Raw genomic sequence first — 21,171 nt, forward strand, 5'->3', positions numbered from 1 at the left:
CAGTTCCCCGTACTGCAGCTTGTCGCTTGGCTGAAGTGAGTGCTTGAGCCACATCACTGAAACATCTGTATCAACCGCTTTGCAAGCAGAACAGGTGATTAAGAGGTGCTTCGTTATATAAAAGGAGAAGGCAAGGAGAATAAGAGAATCTAACAATTTCTGGAGGCAAAATTGTGAATCTTCCAAGAGCACCATATAATGCATGGTCTGGAAAGGCAAAGTAGAACAATCAGAGGGGAGAAAATGGCAAAAAATCTTGAGAACCTAAAAAAAAACAGTAATCCACCAGCAGCAGGAGACATGGAGGAAAAAGATGTAAGACCAGTGGTAAAAGGTGATGACCCCATTCCAGCAGGAAATATTGCTCCAGTAGAGGATTACGAGGGAGCAGTGGGAGGACTAAAAGGATGTGTTGATCAGCAGTGACTAGATAGCGATAAAGACAAGCATGGACATGGAGATTCAGGGTCTAAGAAATATGTTCAAGGTTGATGTCCACCAATGCAGATACCCTCACAAACAAATGAGTGCAACTGAAATTAATGGTAGGGAAGTTAGGGCTAGACTGAAGTGAAATCCTGGAAAGCACAACGTGGACCACAGCAACCTCCTTTGCACTTCCAGGATACAACATATTCACCAATGTGGACATGGACACGAGCAATGTTGGAGGAGTCACTTGGCTGCACCTGGATGGGTTTGAGGGTTGCGCAGCAGCGGCTGAAACCCGAATCATATCCAGGATCCTCCTGATGACTCCATCTTTGCTCATTATTTCTGCTGGTTCCTTCTGATGACTCCAATGCAGTATTTGGTTTTCCTTTTCATTCCAATCACGTCTAATAAATAAACAAGCATTCTGAGTATTGCGCTGCAATACATGTCCCCTACCGGCAGTCTGTCGTCCAGAAAACTGTTGGGGAAATTACTAAAGGTTATTCACCCACAGGTTCTGAATCGTTCCCAATCGCTAATTACCTCAGGACGGGCTCACCTGTGATTCGCACTCGGGACTTTGATTTATACACCTTGCAGACAGGTCAGCAGAAGCACGAGAAAATAAGTTGTTGATAAAGAACCTTTCGAGTCGCTAAATATCAGTAATTTATTATATTTTCCGGTTCACGATCAATGATCGATGTATATATAAATGTTGCTCGGCTTGGCTCCGCCCCTCCCGAAAGCGCGCGCTGTGTCGCGCTTTTGACGTTCGCAGACGAGGCTGAGGGCGCGCAGCGTGGCTTGAGGAGAACTCCAGAATAAACAAGAGATATCCATTTAAAAAAAAAATTATTTTCATTTAATTAACGATATCTGGCAAACCACGTGCCCTATCGCATATTCCAAAAGGACATTTTGGTAGACTGACATGCTGAACAGATCTGTGAAGTTTCCCCTCGATTAGATCAAAAATGAGGGAGGAGCTCGGTTTTAAAGGTTCATGCTTAAAAACGTCATAACTCTGAAACCATGTGACGCATGACATCATGCTCACTGACTTTTTTGTTCGTCATGGGTATGCGATTCCGCCTGCAAAGCTTGGCCTCGATCTGTTCAGCCGTTGCAGAGAAAAAGGGGTTTTCGTGTTTTCCCGAAAAACAATATGGCGGCCGAACCACGAGACCTGTGACGTCATAATTACCATTAAAATATTCTACAGACCGAGTCCCCCCTACGGTGAAAATTTGATCTCAATCGGTCCTATTATTGCAGAGAAAATCTTTTTTAAAGGAAATTTAAACTTAAAATGGCACTGAGTTAAGGATCATCAGAATTATCAGAATTCCCAAAGTTCAAAGTGCCATAACTTTGTCAAAAATGATTGAAACGTCGTGAGGTTCGAACTTGATCTGTAACTTGTCATAAGGAAACGATGTGCCAAGTTTGAAATCATTAGCATTAAGAGTTTAGAAAAAACGTCCGGAAAACTGTTCTTTGCGTGACGGACTGACGGACTAACAGACTGACGGACGGAGGGACGGCATGCAAACCTATAGTCCCCGCCGGTGTACACCGGTAGGGTACTAATAACCCGCTTTCAATTCCATACGTTGCAAGTGACCCGTATTTTGCTGGTTTGGCCCGTTTCTTTCTTTAAACCCACGGGCCTGTTTTCGTATCGTCAAAACCCGTGTTGGATGGAAAGTACGAACCATTTCAAAAACGAATGTTTAGCTTTCATTCCACTCACACACAGAGTAACAGATCTGTAGCGACCTCTATCGGATATGTGAGGTACTGCTCAGGAATGAATCGGTTCCCTGTGTGACGTCATGAGCTTTACCAAACTGACCAATTCCTTCGATCCTCATCCGTAGGCATCGTCACTTCCTCTCATCTACCATTTGTGGTCAGCCCGAATCAATTGGTAGGCCCATTTGCTTTCCAATTCGCTCTTTGACTTGATATCGGTACTTATTGGTATATCGGTTTGCAGGGTGTCCACAAATTACCGTTCCAAATTCGAACCATAATAAAAAATGAATGAAATGGGGTACGATGATGCGGTTTGATGCTTGTGAACGAACATTTGTAAAAGTTTTATTGTCAAGATTTGTCAAGATCATCAAATAGCATTCATCACCATTTATCATCACTTGGTCTCTATAAACCCGGCGTTGCTGTTCTTTCTTGACCGATTTCCGAGGGCACTAGTCAAATGAGGTTACCCTGCCTGCTCTCCTCGCATGCAAAGCTAACCTATTTTGTGAAACCCCGTGTCATAAGTTTGATCCACCGAAAGATCTCATCAGAGAGGCCAAGAAGCCTGTGGGGAATACAATGCCGAGTACAATAAACATGAAGTGACTCGTCCGTCAGGTCTTCACCCTGTTAGTTTCATTGATCTCTGCTCGTGTGGTGCTTCACGATAGTTGAGATGAGTCTATGCAGTACTTACACTGCGAGTTAACATTTGAGTTGAGTTCTGAAGAGCTGCAAGTCCACCTTGTCAATAGCACCACCTTTGGAGGCCATTTTCCCCCGCAGAGCAGGGGTTGGCCTTTTTTCGGGCACCATGGTCCCCTTTTTGAGGCAATGTTTTACAGCCGGATGCCCTTCCTGCCGCCAACCCTGTTAGTCGCCTCTTGCGACACACAGGGAATTATCAATGAATTGGTACTCAATGTGCCGACCTCTGAAGGATGACAGGCTGAGTCAACCCCCCCTTGGTGTTAATTCAGCGATTGCCCGGGATTCAAACCCAGGATCCTAGGATCCCAAGCCGGCACCTTAACCGCTAAGCCAACACACACGAAGATGGATACATCGAAACCTGGAAGGGCTCCGTTCCGCAAGTCCACGTTGTCAATAAACGACTATTTCAGTATTCTGGTGTATTTTATGTCATTGACAGCCAAGAATAGCGTTTTTACCATGTTTCGTTAACCCTTTGCGTGCTGCATTGTTTATAGCCGCATGGTTCCCTATTGCTTCATTTGTTTTTTTTCATAGGGCTGCCAATTTCAGGTGATATTTGCAAACAAAATACAATTTGGGCGTCAAGTTAGACGAATAACAAAATTTAAAAAGAAATTGTTTCAATTATTTTATCTCGTCACAAATCTGAGTATCGAGTGGCAATGTGGCATAATTTATAGTGGCTTGAGGGTCATATTATTAGCCCCCGTTGGACCTAGTCCGAAACGGGGTCTTATGGATTACGTCTTGTCCGTCCGTCCATGCATTATTTTTATTTTTTGGATACAAGATCAAGGCTCGTGTAAGAGCTAACATTAATGACAAAAAAAAAACCAACACACAAAATATACAATAAAGGGAGCGGGAGACAAGATGGGGAGAGAGAGGGAAGCACACAAGTACAACAGCAGAGAACAGGGATATCGGGAGATCTGTGGGAGAGAGAGAGCTTGGAGGGAGGAGGTATGGGAAGGACGGGGGGGGGGGGGGGGGGGATGGGAGAGGTATAAAACACGTGGACACTGCTTGGACTTCCAGGAAAGAAGTCGGTATTTCAAAAATGTGGATCTGGGCTAATTTCACGGTGGTAAAAAAGATCAAGGTTTTGGATGGGGGAAGATAAGAGATGGTGGTGAATAGCTGTTTTAAAGACCTGGAGGGAGGAGTGGGATTGAAGAGAGTGACGGAGTTTGTTCCAGGTGGATGTGAGTGAGGGTACTCAATGTGCCCGGTCCTATTATTGTAAAAGTTTTACAAGAGAGTGACGGAGTTTGTTCCAGGTGGATGTGAGTGAGGGAGCGGACGCATTCTTGCGTCTGCAACCATATCTTGGAGATGTATGGACCGATTTTTGTTCATTCATTCTTGGCACAAAGACGATACATGACGGTGTACATATACACATCATTTTGTTTCGCGATGTGATCAAAGATGGTCGACTGGTGGCCATTTTGTTACTTAAACGTGCCTGTTTAGCGGTTGCCGAAGACGATAAGAAGAGACCATTTCGTTGGGTACAAAAGGTAGTTTATTGTACAGAAATCTCCAGCAACTGCTCACGAACGGAAGTCGTAATGGCTTATATAAAACAAGCACCCTCTTCGTAGGGCGTGGCTCCAACAGCCGCGCGTGCGTCACGACGACACAACCAAACGCCCGTGTGCGTGGGTTAGAACAAACCCATCGTAATGGTAACCGTCACATGCGGATAAGTGAATAAGGTAACCGCGACATGTGCATAAGGTAACCACTACATGCGCCCCCCCCAGAAGGCACGCCACGGGCGTGTACGTAGTTCGCGGGTGGAACAGAGCCGGGCCACGGGTGGAACAGAGCCGGGCCGCGGGTGGAACAGAGCCGGGCCGCGGGTGGAACAGAGCCGGGCCGCGGGTGGAACAGAGCCGGGCCGCGGGTGCTGAGCAGCGGTAGCAGTTGTAGGTGCAGCAGTAGGAATTGCGGGAGTGGCGAGCAGCAGCATCAGCCTCGGGATCCGTCGTAGGAGCAGTAGTAGGAGTTGCGGGAGTGGTGGGTGGGGCGGGGCGGCACCCACGAGGTGTGCAGCAGCATCAGCCTCGGGATCCGCCGTAGGAGCAGTAGTAGGAGTGGTGAGCAGCAGTACTCGGCCTGTGTGCACGGAGGGGACGAAGTAGCAGTACTCGGCCTGTGTGCACGGAGGCGATGGGCAGCAGTACTCGGCCTGTGTGTGCGGAGGCGACGAGCAGCGGTGCTCGGCCTGTGTGCGCGAAGGCGACGAAGTAGCCGTGCCCGGCCTGTGAGCGAGGAGGCGACGAAGTAGCAGTACTCGGCCTGTGTGCGCGAAGGCGACGAAGTAGCCGTGCCGCCAACGCCCCGTAACGGCATCCTTCGGAGGGTCCCGGAGCTGGTTCGCCCCTCTAGTGTGGAAGAAATTGCGGTCGCAATCCTGCCGTGTTCATTCGGCCCCCGAATACGTTCAGGGGCAACGGGGTCACCAGTTTAGCGGTTGCTGAAGACGATAAGAAGAGGCCATTTCGTTGGGTAAAAAAGGTAGTTTATTGTACAGAAATCTCCAGCAACTGCTCACGAATGGAAGTCGTAACGGCTTATATAAAACAAGCACCCTCTTCGGAGGGCGTGGCTCTAACAGCCGCGCGTGCGTCACGACGACACAACCAAACGCCAGTGTGCGTGGGTTAGAACAAACCCATCGTAATGGTAACCGTCACATGCGGATAAGTGAATAAGGTAACCGCGACATGTGCATAAGGTAACCACTACACCTGCAACAATTTATCGGACATGCATGGTCCGATTTTCCTCAACCTTGGCACAAGCACAGTACACGATGACATACACGTGCCCCTCACTTTATTTTGCGATATGATCAAAGATGGCCGACTGGTTAACTGGCTGGGTAAAAAAGGAAGGCATCAGGAGGGACAAATTTTATTTGTAAAAATCCCCATTATTATTATTATTTTTTTTTTTTTTTTTGTATACAAGATCGAGGCTCGTGAAAGAGCTAACATTAATCACACAAAAAGACAAACCGACACACAAAACACAAAAAACAAGGGGAGCGGCAGACAAGATGGGGAGAGAGGGGGAAGGACACAAAAGAGAGGGGGAAGAGGGGGAAGGACACAAACACAACATTTGAGAGCAGGGACATCGGGAGGACTTGGGGGGAGGTGGGAGAGGAATAAAACATATGAACACTGCAAGGACTCTGGGGTGAATTACCGGGGGTAGAAAAGATCAAGGTTTTCGATGGGGGAAGATAAGAGATGGTGGTGAACAGCTGTTTTAAAGACCTGGAGGGAGGAGTGGGATTGAAGGGAGTGGGGGAGTTTGTTCCAGAGGCGGGAGAAAAGGGGAATGAAAGAGTGAAGGTGAGCAGAGAGCCTAGACTTTGGCAGTTTAACCATAAGAGGGTTGCAGGCAGATCTTGTGCGACCTGAAGGAATATTGGGGGGACAGAGCACAGAGAGAGCTGGGGGAGCAAGGCCGGAGAGGAGTCGGTAGAAGACAGAAAGACCACCAACCTGCCTGCGGTGAGTGAGTGAAAGGCCCTCGGTGTTGACTACATCGCAGGAGATTCCAATGATTCTGAAAGCTTTGGCCTCAACAGCGTGAAGCCAACCAAGGTGTGAGGCAGGAGCACCAGCCCAGAGGGGGGAACAGTATTCCATTGAGCTGCGGATGAAAGCCTTGTATGTGGTGAGGAGCTCAGGTGTGCCAAGGAAGGACTTCGCACGACGGAGGATGCCCAGTCGGCGACTGGCTTTGGAGGCCAGCTTGGAAAGGTGGTTTTCCCAAGAAAGATCATGGCAGATAGTGAGACCCAAAAGCTTGAGCGACAGAACTTCTTGGAGAGGATTGTTGAGAAAGTAGATGGGAGGGTTGTCCAGTCGGTCCTTTCGGAGAGACATTGTAAGAGTGTGAGATTTGTCAGGATTGAAAGACATGTTCCACTTGTTTGACCAGTCTGTGATTTTGTCCAGGTCTGCAGAGAGTGAGGAGGCTGCAGACTGCCGATCTGAGGGATGAGGAATGGAGCGACAGAGAGTAGAGTCGTCAGCAAAGAGATAGAGAGGATTTTCAAGAGAGTCAGAGAGATCATTGATGAAGACCAGAAAAAGCACAGGGCCCAGAACACTACCTTGGGGAACTCCAGCCTGAACAGGAAGTGGAGATGAGAGAAACCCATTCAGGGCCACACGTTGACTACGACCAGAGAGGAAGTCCGCCAGCCATGTGTGGAGATTTCCATGGATACCAAAGGAGGAGAGTTTGGTGAGCAGAGCAGGGTGCCAGACCGTATCGAAGGCACGTGAAATGTCAAGGGAGACAGCTCTAATTTCCTGTTTGGCGTTGAGGACCTCCATCCATTGTTGAGAAAGCAGAAGCAGCATGTCCAGAGTAGAGTGACCAGGTCTGAAACCAAATTGATGATCAGCGATCAAGCCATTGGAGAAGAGGAAAGATTTAATATCTGAAGCAATGATGGATTCCATGACTTTACTGATAATTGGGAGAAGGCTGATTGGTCTGTAGTTGCTGGGATCTGTTTTTTCACCTTTTTTGTGCAAACCGGTGATGTTGGCTGATTTCCAAGCAGATGGCAGATGACCTTGAGCAAAAGAGAGGGTGAAGAGAACAGAAAGAGGGAGTGAAAGAGCAGAAGAACATGATTTTAGGACCCGTGGGCTGATGCCGTCAGGACCAGTTGCAGAATCAGAGTCGAGGGTTGACAGAAACTTTTCCACCTTGTCAGGAGGAAAGGACACAGAGTCCAGGAGCAGCTGGGTACGACTGGGTACGGTGGGTACAGAGAGGGATGGGTTTGGGACACAAGATTTAGAGGCAAACACAGAGTTGAGGCATTCAGCTTTTTCACGTTTTTCACATATTGACCGCGTCCTCAACCATTTCTCGGACATGCATTTACCGATCTTGTTCAAATTTGGCACGCATATAATGAATGATGGGTTACATATGCACTTCATTTTTTTTCCAAGATCAGATCCAAGATGGCCGACTGGCGGCCATTTTGTTACTTAAACGTGTCCCCATCCATTTCTCAGACATGCGTGGACCCATTTTCTTCAAACTTGGCACAACGATAATACTTGGAGCATACATTTGCAGCGGATTTTGTTTTGTCATCTGACCAAAGATGACCGACTGACAGCCTTTAACACCGTACAGCAAAATTAGAAAAACCACGGTGGGGGCTATGACATTTTATGTCTTTTTGCCTCCGCCACCAAAGGTAGATGGAGGTTATGTTTTCACCCCTGTCTGTTTGTTCGTTTGTTTGTGAAAAAATATCTCAAAAGGTTGTGGACGGATTTGGACGAAACTTGGTGGACCGGTTGGGTGTCTGACAAGGAGAAATATATTCGATTTTGGTGAATATCTGAAAATGGATTCAGATATGAGAATTTTTTTGTTTTTAAAGTGATTCTTCACCATTGGGAGATAGGTCCACAAACGATACATAGCAGGCTATCTCAAAAAGTTATGGATGGATTTGGACGAAACTTGGTGGACAGGTTGTGTGTGTGACAAGGAAGAATCGATTAGATTTTGGTGAAGATCTGAATATGGATTCGGATATGAGATTTATTTAATTTTTAAGTGATTCTTCACCATTGAGTGACATGGCCAACCAGGCGGAGGTATGTATGCTCTCTACTGAGTGCCGTACTCGTTCGTCTTGTTTCGGTTTTTTGTGGCTTATTAACTATATCAATCAATTTAATCTTCATGAAAGATCGCTTTGAAGCGCGGTGCTACGCGCGCTACTTGTTTAGCAAGGAGGAAGCGGACAACGCGGTAAGTTAAAAGAGTCTTTATTGCAAGAGCTCCACTGTAGCACTAGAGCGCTCCGGCCTCCGGGCTCCGCGCCCGGTGTATATCCCGCGGCCACGCCTACCCCTCGGGCGTGGCCCCCGCCCACTTGGTGCGCGGAATGATGCCATCACGCCAGTGAGCTTTCGTGTCCGCCACAGCTTCATCTATCTACAAGACAAATACATACAGGAATTTGTACATCGACTTTCATGACAGCTCAAGCCACGCCCTGTCGGAATCTCAACCAATCGTTAAAATAAATGCTACAAGAGGAACATGAATACAACTGCAGAATGTTATACTCATTATAATTTCACACAACTATCGATCCCTGACACGGAAAAATAATTATTCTAAAGATACAAAAAGCAACAACAACAACAATGACGACGATGCAGGTTACCAGAGTTCTTCCGCATAAATTTTGCGTCACCTTCACGCGATTGGATAATTTATTTTCACTAAACATTAAATATACATTTCATGACACAAATAAACGTGGTAATGTTGTGTATGTTTTTTTTACCCGATATGTACAAATTATAATTAATTTATTTTTAAGTGACCAATAAGGAAGCGGCAGGATGATGTTGTTTCGGCTTTATCAAATGTGATGACGCGGCGTCTCGCCACAGCGGAGCGTTTTACCAGGAGACACGATACAGTATGTGAGCTGAGGTAAAGCGAAACGCAAGGGGAAGCGAGACAGGTACAGGAAGGTAGGAATTCCAAATGTATTTAAAATAGAGAATCCTGGAAGAACAAGAAAAGGGAAGTGAACGGCGGTGGACATGATAGGCCTAGGCCTAGGGCTAGGGAGTAGGGTAGGAGAGATATTGGTCTGGTCGGATTGGAATATTTAGGCGATGACGTAGATCGGATAGTCGTGACGATTGCAGTGTACTGTACATGTACTGTACAAGAGAAAGGTGCTTCACCTCTGTGTAGTCGACAGACGTATAAGGGACACCATGTCCAGCTGGCTGTTGCTGGGCGAGGTCGTTCTGGCGGTCTTGGTGTCGTTGGTGCTGCTCCGGCGATATGGTGACGTGCGCAGGCAAAGCAAGTTGGTGCTCGTGGCCACCACCATGGCCTGGTGTTTATCCTGTCTGATGCTGGCCACGCTGCCGCTGGACGTCGCCACCACCATCTACAGGCAGTGTGTGACCCGTCACCGTGACAACGGGTCGACGCTCGGCTCTTCAGACTCTCCCTGCTCCAAGCCCTGGAGCTTCCTGCCCTCTCCCGTGCTGCCCATATTTTGGCACGTGGTCTACTGGACGTCACAGTTCCTCACGTGGTTGCTGCTGCCCTTCATGCAGTCCTTCTCGGCGGCTGCGGATTTCTCTGTCATGGGAAAGGTGCGCAGCGCGTTGCTTGCCAACGCCATCTACTATGGCTCGTACCTGATCATCTTCACCTCGCTGCTCATTTACGTGCTAGTGGCCACAAACGTTCATCTGGATGCTTTCCGGCTGCGCAGCTTGTGCGCTGCTGCCAGCAACACGTGGGGTCTGCTTCTCGTCATCCTCCTACTGGGACGTGGTCTGCTGGAGGTGATTGCAGGCCCTATGTCACCTGGCTTTGCCTTTCAACAAATGCTTTTTATCTCCGCCCACAGAATGTGGATGGAGGTTATGTTGTCACTCCTTTCTGTCTGTGGACAAGATATCTCAAAAAGTTGTGGACGGATTTGCACGAAATTTGGCGGAGAGGTAGTGTGTGTGTGTGTGTGATAAGGATGAAATTATTCGATTTTGGTGAAGATCCGGATCCGGCTAACAGAATTTAAAAAATGATTCTTTATCATTGAGTGATAGGGCCAAAAACGATATATAGCAGGTTATGTCAAAAGGTTGTGGACGGATTCGGGTTTGTCAAGGACGCGGGAGAGGGGGGGAGAAAGAGAGAGGGTGTAGGAGGATGAAAAGGGGAGTGAGGAGGGAGGAGAAAGAGGAGGGAGGGGAAAGAGGAGGGAGGGGAAAGAGGAGGGAGGGGAAAGAGGAGAGAGGGGGGAGGGGTGGGAGAAAGATAGAGGGTGTAGGAGGAAGGAGTGGGGAGTAAGGAGTGGTGGAGGAGGATGAAAAGGGGGAGTGAGGAAGGGTGGGAGAGCAAGGAAGGGGGGAGTGAAGAGGAAGGGGGGGGGGGAGTGAAGAGGAAGGGGGGGGGGGGAGAAGACAGAGAGAGAGGAGGAAGGGGGAGCAAGGAATGTGGCAGGGAGGGGGGGGGGGCGTGTGAGAAAAAAGGGAGAGAGCGAGGAAGTGGAGTGAAGGAGCAATGCCTCAAAAATTGAGTGAAACATTTTATTAAAGAGTAAATGAATTAAACTATTACAATATTTTTGTAATAATAGTTTATTACAAAAATTAAGGAGGGAGGGGAGAGAGGGAAGGAGGTGGGGGGTAGAGGGAAGGCAGGGGGGTGGGGGAGGGAGAAACCTAGAATGGGAAGCGATGAACCAATAACTTCCACATACCTGTGTCGCCTTCATTCGAACGTCAGTCATTCACAGTAGGTTCGTGAAGGTCTTGGGCAAAAAAACGTACCCGATCTGAATGGTTCTATACCGAGTCAATGGCGAATCTGCATATGGTAAATCCACGAATGTCATGGTCAGAAAGTAGAAACCGTCCATTTCCTCATTCCTATTTATACTCAATATCTCTATTTTCATTCCAAACAGCCTCATTCCAATCATACATTAATACTATAACAAAATACTGTGTTAAATCAAGATATTATCAAGATATCAAACCAGCCCATTGTCATTATTCACTTCCGGATTCAGTAGCAGGTCCTTATTGAGCCAATTTCAAAATCGTAATTTTATTGAGGAACTTCTCTCTCTCTCTCTCTCTCTCCCTCTTCCTCTCCTCCTCTCCTCCTCTCCTCCTCTCCTCCTCTCCTCCTCTCTTCTCTCTCACACACACACACACACTTCCTGACGTTTGATGAATGTATTTACTTCCAACTAATGCATTGATGACTTTTCAAGTTCCCCAATGTTGTCCCAGCGTTTTCATCTCAAAATACTTGATAATTACATTTTATTTTTCTTCTTCTTTTTTAATCCCGTGTGTAACACAACCTAGAATGGGGGTGATCTCTTGGTCTTTGCTGGTCTTGTGATTTTGTTTTAACAGAACTCCAATATGGAAGTAACTATACATTAAACCATGGGAATTGATGTCCTGATTACCGTCAAGTAAACCATTGGCATCTTTGTTAATTGAGTGTAATTGTCGTGGGTTTGAATCTTCATAATAAATACATGCCAGTATTACTTTTGAATATTTGCCTACACAGAGGTAAACTGGTGTTAAGGATAACCCAAGAACCTCAGGATAATTGGGTATCCTGTTGACTAATCGTGTTCTTCCTTTCCCTGGAACTGCCCAGGTACCACGCAGTTTGTGGCGGCAGGCTGGAGGAGTCGAGCGGCTTCATCGAGCCTACTTGGTAGCAGCCCGGCTTGCCACAGAGAGAGCGGAAGCCGATGACAAGATGTCCGATTGTATAGAGGATGTACAGCGGATGTCGGCAGCAGTTAGTCACAACCAGATTCTATCAAGACACTTGGACACGATCATCAAAAAGTTTCCCAATGACATCCAGGAGAAACTTCATCAGGAGGAAGGCTCAGTGGAGTGGGATGACAGCAAGCCGTTACCAAGCGAAGCCTCTTTGGTGTGTCTGCACAAGAGTGTTAAAAAGGCCGTCGAGGGCACCCATCGTGCATCACGTCTTTGGTCACGCCTCATCGAGGAGGCATTCCATCTGGAGGACGTGGAGCTGTGCAGTAATTCACCAAGCCGCGAGTTTCACCGATCACTTGCCTCCTCCAGCCAACCACCTGCATTCCTTGGTCGCTCTGTGCTTACAGCTCGTGTCCAATGGCTATGGTTTTGCTTTTTTCGTAGTGCAGTCTGCCGTATTTTGGCGTTCTTTATGGTATTATTGTCCTTTGCCGTTCTGTGGTCCGAGTGCACCTTCTTCTCAGCCTCACCCGTCCTCTCGCTCTTTGCTATAGCGCTGTCTGCAGCCGAGAAAGCTCAAGATTACACCTACATCCACCTATCTTGTTTCCTCACCATCCTTTACCTTTCTCTTTGCACCTATCATACCGTCTTCCGCATTAGATTCTTTCACATCTTTCAGCTCATTCCCCACCAGCAGACCAACCACTACAGCTTGCTATTCAGCGGTTCACTTTTTTGCCGGCTGACCCCACCACTCTGCCTAAACTTGCTCGGTCTCCTGCATTTGGATTCACATGTGGTCCTCAAGCAGCGCAACGAGACTGCCTACACGGAAATCATGGGTCATATGGATGTGGTACCATTCATTGCCGACGGCGTTTACATTTACTACCCAATGGTCACCGTTCTCGTATGCCTCGCCACTTACTTCCATCTTGGGACACGCTCTTTGAGTGCATTTGGGTTACCACAGTGCCTTGGTGATGAGCTCATCTCAGATTCGCTGACCTCTGACCTAGTGGAAGAGGGGCGGGAGCTAATTCGAAGAGAGAAACGGAAGCGGCAGAGGCTAGAAGATGCTGATTTGAGGAAAAAAGAATGGAAAGAGAGGTTTGGTACAAACGAAAATGGGTGTCGAGGGGTTGCTCAGGAGCCGGAAAAATTCCAAACAGATACTGCCACCAAGGGGTCAAGTCGATCCCGAGGGCAAGAGGGCTTGGGGACTTCCGATCGCATAGAACTGCTCAGTGATGTTGAGCCGATGGATTTCAACGAGGACCAATCGCTGGAAGAGTTGGAGATGGGTACCGAGAGCCGCTATCAACCAGCCGGTCGCTACGCGTCGCTCTCACGAACCCGGAACTTCTTTGATGATCTTTGATCCCGTCAGCAAACTGCCTGCATTACTGAATTCATTTAATATATTTTATTTATGTTCTTGAGGAATTAAACCGTATAAGGCAATGAAGTGGTGGTGTGATGAAGATGGCATCCGTCGTATTTGCCGATGACCAGTCAAGTACCTAATAATTAATTGTTCAGACTGAATCTCAAGTGCAATATAATGTTTTGTACATAGTAATACAATAAATACTTGCACAGTGTCTGGTGCTTAGGGAAATTTCGAAAATACTCCTGGGTTTTCCACCCCGCCCCTCATCTCTCTCCCCAAATCTTGTATTCTCTTCTCGATTGGGTACTGCAGTTACGTCCACTACTCCGGCTCGCCCTTTTCATTGAAATCTGAGCGTGGTTATTTTTTCATTTCTCTTAAACCAAGGACAATAGCAACAAAAGAGATTGGCTTCAATTTCAAGTATACTGTGGTTTATGACTTTATGGAGCCGTTCTGTGTTTTTTTTTCTTTTCTTCACATCCTGGTCAAATTCCGAATTCCTGTCCCCTCCAATCATACGTTATCAAAAAGAAATAGAAGAAGAAAAATAAGTCGTCGTAGTTATCTTCACATTTTGTGTCGAAAAACTTCCCATCATATTTTTGTCTAATATGTAGTCATAAACCCTGTAGCCTGTAGCCTGGCGTTGTTGTAGCCTGGCGTTGGCTTAGCGGTTAGGGTGCCGGCTTGGGATCCCAGGATCCTGGGTTCGAATCCCGGTCGATCGCTGAATTAACGCCAGGGGGGTTGACTCAGCCTGTCATCCTTCCGAGGTCGGCAAATTGAGTACCAGCTTGCTGGGATGAATGATCACGGTGTGTACCCCGATTTAGAATAGGTACACCGTATCCCTGCGCATCGTAAGAGCGTGACCAAGGGTTGGCATCAGGAAGGGCATCCAGCCATAAAAACATTGCCTCAAAACAGGGAACCATGATTGTCATGGGTCCCGCAAGGTTAACCCCCGCTCTCGTGGGGAAAATGGCCTTAAAACGATCATTCATTCATTCATGTAGTCATAAACCATCTGCATACGTGCGAGACCAGAAAAGTAACATTCCTGCTGTAATAACTATTTTTCATCGAACTACGTCATTTGCCGATGCCTCGTGCAACTTTCGAGTCGTTCTTGATTATTGCTCATAGTTTGTGCATTTGCTTAAACACGACCGATTAAAAACCAATACGCATGTTTTATTTATTGGATCGCAAACTAAACATTGGGTTGTTTAGTGGTTTGTGGTTTGTTAACCGCCTGGGAATGGTTTGTTAAACTGGGAATGGTTTGTTAACCGCCTTTGATTGTCATTCCATTTAGGGAATGGGGAATTTTTTTTTGAATCGTTTGCAATTTGTAAATAAATAAATAAATGGATGAATGAATGAATCAGTGTACAAATTTGAGGACCGTGTGCGAAATGTTTGATTACATCGTCGTATTGTGCAGTTTTTGCAATGGAGAAAGTATTTTTGGGTGGGATCGGGGGTGGAGAGTGGAGGAGGGTTCACTCTTTATTTCCTGAATAACTGGGACACTTGGCTCATGTTCGGTTGTTGCGTCCCGATGATCGGAATTGGGTGCGACTGCAACGTTGCCAGTTCTGAATATGCATCAAATGAGTTTGTTAACCGTCAGTTTGGAATGAAAAACGTTTATTGCAATTTCTTATTATTTGGTGGTGGGGTTGATATTCTGTCATTGGTGTATAATGTACAATACGTAGGTGGCGATGCTCATTTGCCATGTTGTTTTGAATAGTTTAAATTTGAGGCTTCCGTTTCATTCCGAAGTGTTTAAGTGTGAAGAATGTGCTTGTTGGTACTACTTTGCATAGATTTCTAGACATGGGCTCACTTTTTAGATAAGGTAGGTTCTTGAATGTAATGACCTTGGGTAATCTGAGCTCATGTGGTTGCTGGGTGGGCCTATATTTTTTCCCTTTTATCTCGATTAATCATAATTTGTGGCCCCAACCTCCTTGATTTCAAATCGTATTGCCATTTATTGTTGGTGAATTCAAATCCAGAATGACCTGCAAAGAACAATCAACCATCAGATTTTGACCTCTGCAGCTTGGAACAAGCTTCATGTCTGTGGTATGAGGTCCAGAGGACGACTGATCCACACCCCTCCTTGCAGTGCCCTCAAGAGCGGCGCAAGCGCTGGACAAATAGTATGGCTGACAATGCCCACCCACACTGTCTGCATGTCAATGCTGCACTTCAGCACCACATCACTTGCGTGAACTGACCTGTATATTATCCGGACTTGAAACTGATTGAATATGTTTGGGACATCTTCGGGAGGCGTGTTTGCGCTTGACTAGTCTGCCCATAGTCTCTTGACTCTGCCCCCTTTTGAAGAATGGTGTAATATTCCACAGCAAGAGCTGGATCGGCAAAATATGCCAATTTGAATGCTCATTTTTCGATCGCCATGTTATTTTCACATAACGGTTTACCTTTGGTCAGCACTGACATGTTTATTCCTGGAGTGAACAGGTCGAAGTTCTGTTCATTTTCAACCGGAATATGAAAACGTTTGAACAATGCAGGCCTTGAAATTCTTGTTGTTTAACATTTTATGTTGACGATTTTGGGGAACGTGGAAAGAATAAATTCCTTGCTGATATCCTCTTTCTTAACATTCTCTTTTAATTTTGCTAACAATGACAGCAAGGGAGCTTGAACTTTTGTGAACTTTCATGGTTAAATGTCTGATTAAAAAAAAGAATTGGGCCAAATGTTCTAATATATGATATCTCATTCTTTTGTATGCAGCACTAGGCTGGTGAGTTTCATTGGCTGAGGGCGTCGCTGCATCTCTGGTGTAGTTCCCCTTCCTTGTAGGTTAGGGAAGGAATTTGGAATTTGGCCAGGGTGCTGGCGATAACTCGCCTTCTCTTTGTGAAGGACGTCGTGGGATCTTTAATGTCGACCAACTAATGCCCGCAGATGGGATACCAGTTTAACGTCCGTCCGAGGGACGACACACATTGATGTCTCGCCATGCATGTGAAACACCAGGGTGACGGTTTGTAGTTGGGTGAAGATTAAATCGCTGGCATGGAACTCTGGTGGCCTCACCTTGATTCTGACATTGAAGAGCGTGTCGAGCACCGTTATCCATTCCCAAGCATTCAAAGCGCCCCTGCTAAGGCACCACTGCACCCCTGGGAATGGCCCGCTGGACCCATCGAAGACCATATGATCTTTGATAGATGCTCACACTGAACGGATCGAAGCTTGTGTAATACATGCAGCAACCTCCCATACTACCATAGAGAGACTACGCCAGTATTTTATCACTCAGATTGCCACGCATGATCATGACTGACACTGCAACCTTTTATTTTGAAAGTTTCTTGAGCTTTAAAATTGCTGAATTCACCTGCCCGAGTGGTATAACTCACAAGATTGCTAGCCCATACTATCGAGCGTCAAATGGATTCTCTGAATTTCGTCAAACTGGGAATGGTTTCCTGGTTTTTGGTAGTGTTACGGGTTCCTCACCGATCCCCTGGTCTCGGTAAACCTCCGAACCCCGAGAGGAGACCCTGCAGAAAAATGTTATTCTCTGTGTTAGAAATCAATAGTGAAACCACACCAATGATTATAAATGGACAGATATTGTATTAACAATCACACACAAGAATAACGGTACAACAAATGGCAATTAATAGTGCACTCTATGTACCTTATCGCTTAGGATGGTACCATCACTAAAGTCATATAACTCACTGCGCTCCCAGCGAGTGAAAAGGACACTCCTCAATGTCTCTGTAACCTTTTCCAAGGTGAAGGTGATTCGCTCCAGCGGTCGCTAGAACGATATCCAGTCGAAGCCCGAATCTCGCTCTCCAGTCGAGACCCGAATCGCGTACAGTTGACAATGGCGATCGCCCCGCCGAAACTGTACAATGGCGCCCTCCAGAGGAGCACCTTCACCGCTCACTCAGCAAACCGCAACGTAATTGGAGACGAAGCGGTTGCACACACACATCCCCGACAGATGGTAGGATGTTGGGGTAAAGCTGGCGAAGCAAAACCTTTGTAGGTGTCCGAAGCGCGAGGTTCAAATGGCCGACGGCTCTTACTCTTGTCGATGCGACTAGGCGAGGATTCGTCGAAATCTCAGCGCCCAAACCTGGCTACGCAGATTCCTCAATTCCAGCGATAATTCCTATCGCCGGATGTCCTTTCAAGGAACTCAAAATTCCCTCGCGGCTGTCGGTAGACCACGCTCGCTATGGAGCCTCGACGTCACGCGTCTTCTCCGACTTTGCTCGCCACGCCTCTTCTCTCCCTCGTCTTCCGGTTTGGTTTCCGGTATCATTTAAAGTTAGCCTTTTTAACTTTGGATAACTGTTCGTGAATAATAAACCTTTTGAGAATAATAATAGTACATAATATCAGAAATATGTCAAGTGGGTGAAAACCACAACAAAGGAAGTTACGAATCTGTAACAGTTGCACGAGCACAAAAGACCAACAGTGCATTCAGATTGCCTTGTCCATTTGATACGTCACATACGTCGCACACATGTACATGAAACAACACAAGACTGTGAGATGAGACAAACAGCTACTGACTTTGGAGGAAGTGCCATCACTTGCCAGGGCGCTCAGGGTACCGCAATAATGGCATCGACATTTTCACTGCATTTGATGGGGCATTTCCCGAGAAAGAGTTCACTGCTGCCCGTGGAGGGTAACCTGTGGTTGTTTGTCCGTGCTCTTGTCCTTTTAAATGCTGAACTATGGGGCTTAACGTCCATCTGAGGGACCGTCGCTCTTTGTGACGCAAGGTCCTCCTCCCCCCCCGCCCCTGTGGTGTGTGCGGGGTCCCCCCCCCCCGGTGTGTGTGTGGGGTCCCTGTGTGTGCCACCCCCCACGTGTGTGTGTCCCCCCCCCCGTGTGTGGGGGGGGTCCCTGTGTATGTGTCCCCCCCCCGACGTGTGTGTGTGTGTCCCCCCCCCCCCCCGTGTGTCGTTGTACCCCCGTGTGTGTGCCCCCCCTCCCCGTGTGTGTGTATCCCCCACTCCCCATGTGTGTGTCCCCCCCCCCCGTGTGTGTGTGTCTCCCCCCCCCCACCCGTGGGTGTGTGCTGGATCCTCCCCCCCCCCCCCCGACGTGTGTGTGTCCCCCCCTCCCGTGTGTGTCCTTGTCCCCCCGTGTGTGTCCCCCCCCCCCGCGTGTGTCCCCCCCCCCCCACGCGTGTGTGGGCGTTCCCCCCACTCCCCGTGTGTGTGTGGGCGTTCCCCCCCCTCCCCGTGTGTGTGTGTGTGTGTGTGTGTGTGTGTGTGTGTGTGTGTGTGTGTGTGTGTGTGTGTGTGTGTGTGTGTGTGTGTGTGTGTGTTTGCATATTGCTATTGGGTCAATCAAAAGTTAGAAGTTATATCTGCAGATTGTTTTTTATATCTAAAGCTCAAAGTTCAAGGTTGCATAAAAGAATCGATTTTCATTTGTATTTTTTTTAACCAATTTAGTTATTTTGAGCATGTGGAAGAAGAAGATCTTGGCATGTGTAAGAACCAATTTCGTTATTTTGAGCATGTAAAAGAAGAAGAAGAAGATGTCTGAATCTGAATACAAACGGACGCGGACGGGCTTTACAATTTCAGATGCTTTCTGGTTTAGCAGTTGCAACTGTTCCTACCCCCACCACCTGCAACCCTCCTCCCACTCCACCAGCACCCCCCTCCACTCCACCAGCAACCCCCCTCCCACTCCACCCCCAAACCCACCTCCCACTCCACCCCCAACCCCACCCCAACCCCCCCTCCCACCCCACCCCCAACCCCCCCTCTCCCACTCCAACCCCAACCTTCCCCTCCCACTCCACCCCAACTCCCCCTCCCACTCCACCCCCAACCCTCACCTCCCACTCCACCCCAACCCCCTCCACCCCCAACCCCCTCCACCCCCAACCCCCTCCCACTCCACCCCAACCCCTCCTCCTCCCACTCCACCCCAACCCCCCCTCCCACTCCACCCCAACCCCCCCTCCCACCCCACCCCCAACCCCCCTCTCCCACTCCACCCCCAACCCCCCCTCCCACTCCACCCCCAACCTTCCCCTCCCACTCCACCCCAACTCCCCCTCCACCCCAACTCCCCCTCCCACTCCACCCCAACCCTCACCTCCCACTCCACCCCCAACCCTCACCTCCCACTCCACCCCAACCCCCTCCACCCCCAACCCCCCTCCCACTCCACCCCAACCCCCCTCCAGTCCACCCCCAACCCCCCCTCCCACTCCACCCCCCTCCCACTCCACCCCAACACCCCTCCCAATCCACCCCCAACCCCCCTCCCAATCCACCCCCAACCCCCTCCCACTCCACCCCCAAACCCCCTCCCACACCACCCCAAACCCCCTCCACTCCACCAGCAACCCCCCCTCCCACTCCACCAGCAACCCCCCTCCCACTCCACCCCCAAACCACCTCCCACTCCACCCCCAACCCCCCCTCCCACCCCACCCCCAACCCCCCCTCCCACCCCACCCCCAACCCCCCCTCTCCCACTCCACCCCCAACCTTCCCCTCCCACTCCACCCCAACTCCCCCTCCCACTCCACCCCCAACCCTCACCTCCCACTCCACCCCAACCCCTCCACCCCCAACCCCCCTCCACCCCCAACCCCCCTCCACCCCCAACCCCCTCCCACTCCACCCCAACCCCTCCTCCTCCCACTCCACCCCCAACCCCCCTCCCACTCCACCCCCAACCCCCCTCCCACCCCACCCCCAACCCCCCCCTCTCCCACTCCACCCCCAACCCCCCCTCCCACTCCACCCCAACCTTCCCCTCCCACTCCACCCCACTCCCCTCCACCCCAACTCCCCCTCCCACTCCACCCCCAACCCTCACCTCCCACTCCACCCCCCAACCCTCACCTCCCACTCCACCCCAACCCCCTCCACCCCCAACCCCCCTCCCACTCCACCCCAACCCCCCCTCCCAGTCCACCCCCAACCCCCCCTCCCACTCCACCCCCAACCCCCCCTCCCACCCCACCCCCAACCCCCCTCCCACCCCACCCCCAACCCCCCCTCTCCCACTCCACCCCCAACCCCCCCTCCCACTCCACCCCCAACCTTCCCCTCCACTCCACCCCAACTCCCCCTCCACCCCAACTCCCCCTCCCACTCCACCCCCAACCCTCACCTCCCACTCCACCCCCAACCCTCACCTCCCACTCCACCCCAACCCCCTCCACCCCCAACCCCCCTCCACCCCCAACCCCCCTCCCACTCACCCCAACCCTCCTCCTCCCACTCCACCCCCAACCCCCCATCCCACTCCACCCCCAACCCCCCCTCCCACCCCACCCCCAACCCCCCCTCTCCCACTCCACCCCCAACCCCCCCTCCCACTCCACCCCCAACCTTCCCCTCCCACTCCACCCCAACTCCCCCTCCACCCCAACTCCCCCTCCCACTCCACCCCCACCCTCACCTCCCACTCCACCCCCAACCCTCACCTCCCACTCCACCCCAACCCCCTCCACCCCAACCCCCCTCCCACTCCACC

The 21,171-nt window shown here is 49.4% G+C and overlaps 1 protein-coding gene across 1 annotated transcript; it reads left to right on the forward strand.

The window, feature by feature from the left end:
- The first annotated feature begins 9,343 nt into the window (after positions 1-9,343).
- On the forward strand, positions 9,344-16,264 carry LMBRD2 (LMBR1 domain containing 2). The gene is made up of 2 exons (XM_068128259.2): positions 9,344-10,313; positions 12,157-16,264. Exons 1-2 carry the CDS (start codon positions 9,729-9,731, stop codon positions 13,615-13,617), a joined length of 2,046 nt encoding a protein of 681 aa, XP_067984360.2. The 5' UTR covers positions 9,344-9,728; the 3' UTR covers positions 13,618-16,264.
- The last annotated feature ends 4,907 nt before the right edge of the window (positions 16,265-21,171 follow it).

Source organism: Myxine glutinosa, unplaced genomic scaffold (genome assembly GCF_964187855.1).
Source record: "Myxine glutinosa unplaced genomic scaffold, kmMyxGlut1.1 SCAFFOLD_2427, whole genome shotgun sequence".
NCBI classification, from domain to species: Eukaryota; Metazoa; Chordata; class Myxini; order Myxiniformes; family Myxinidae; genus Myxine; species Myxine glutinosa.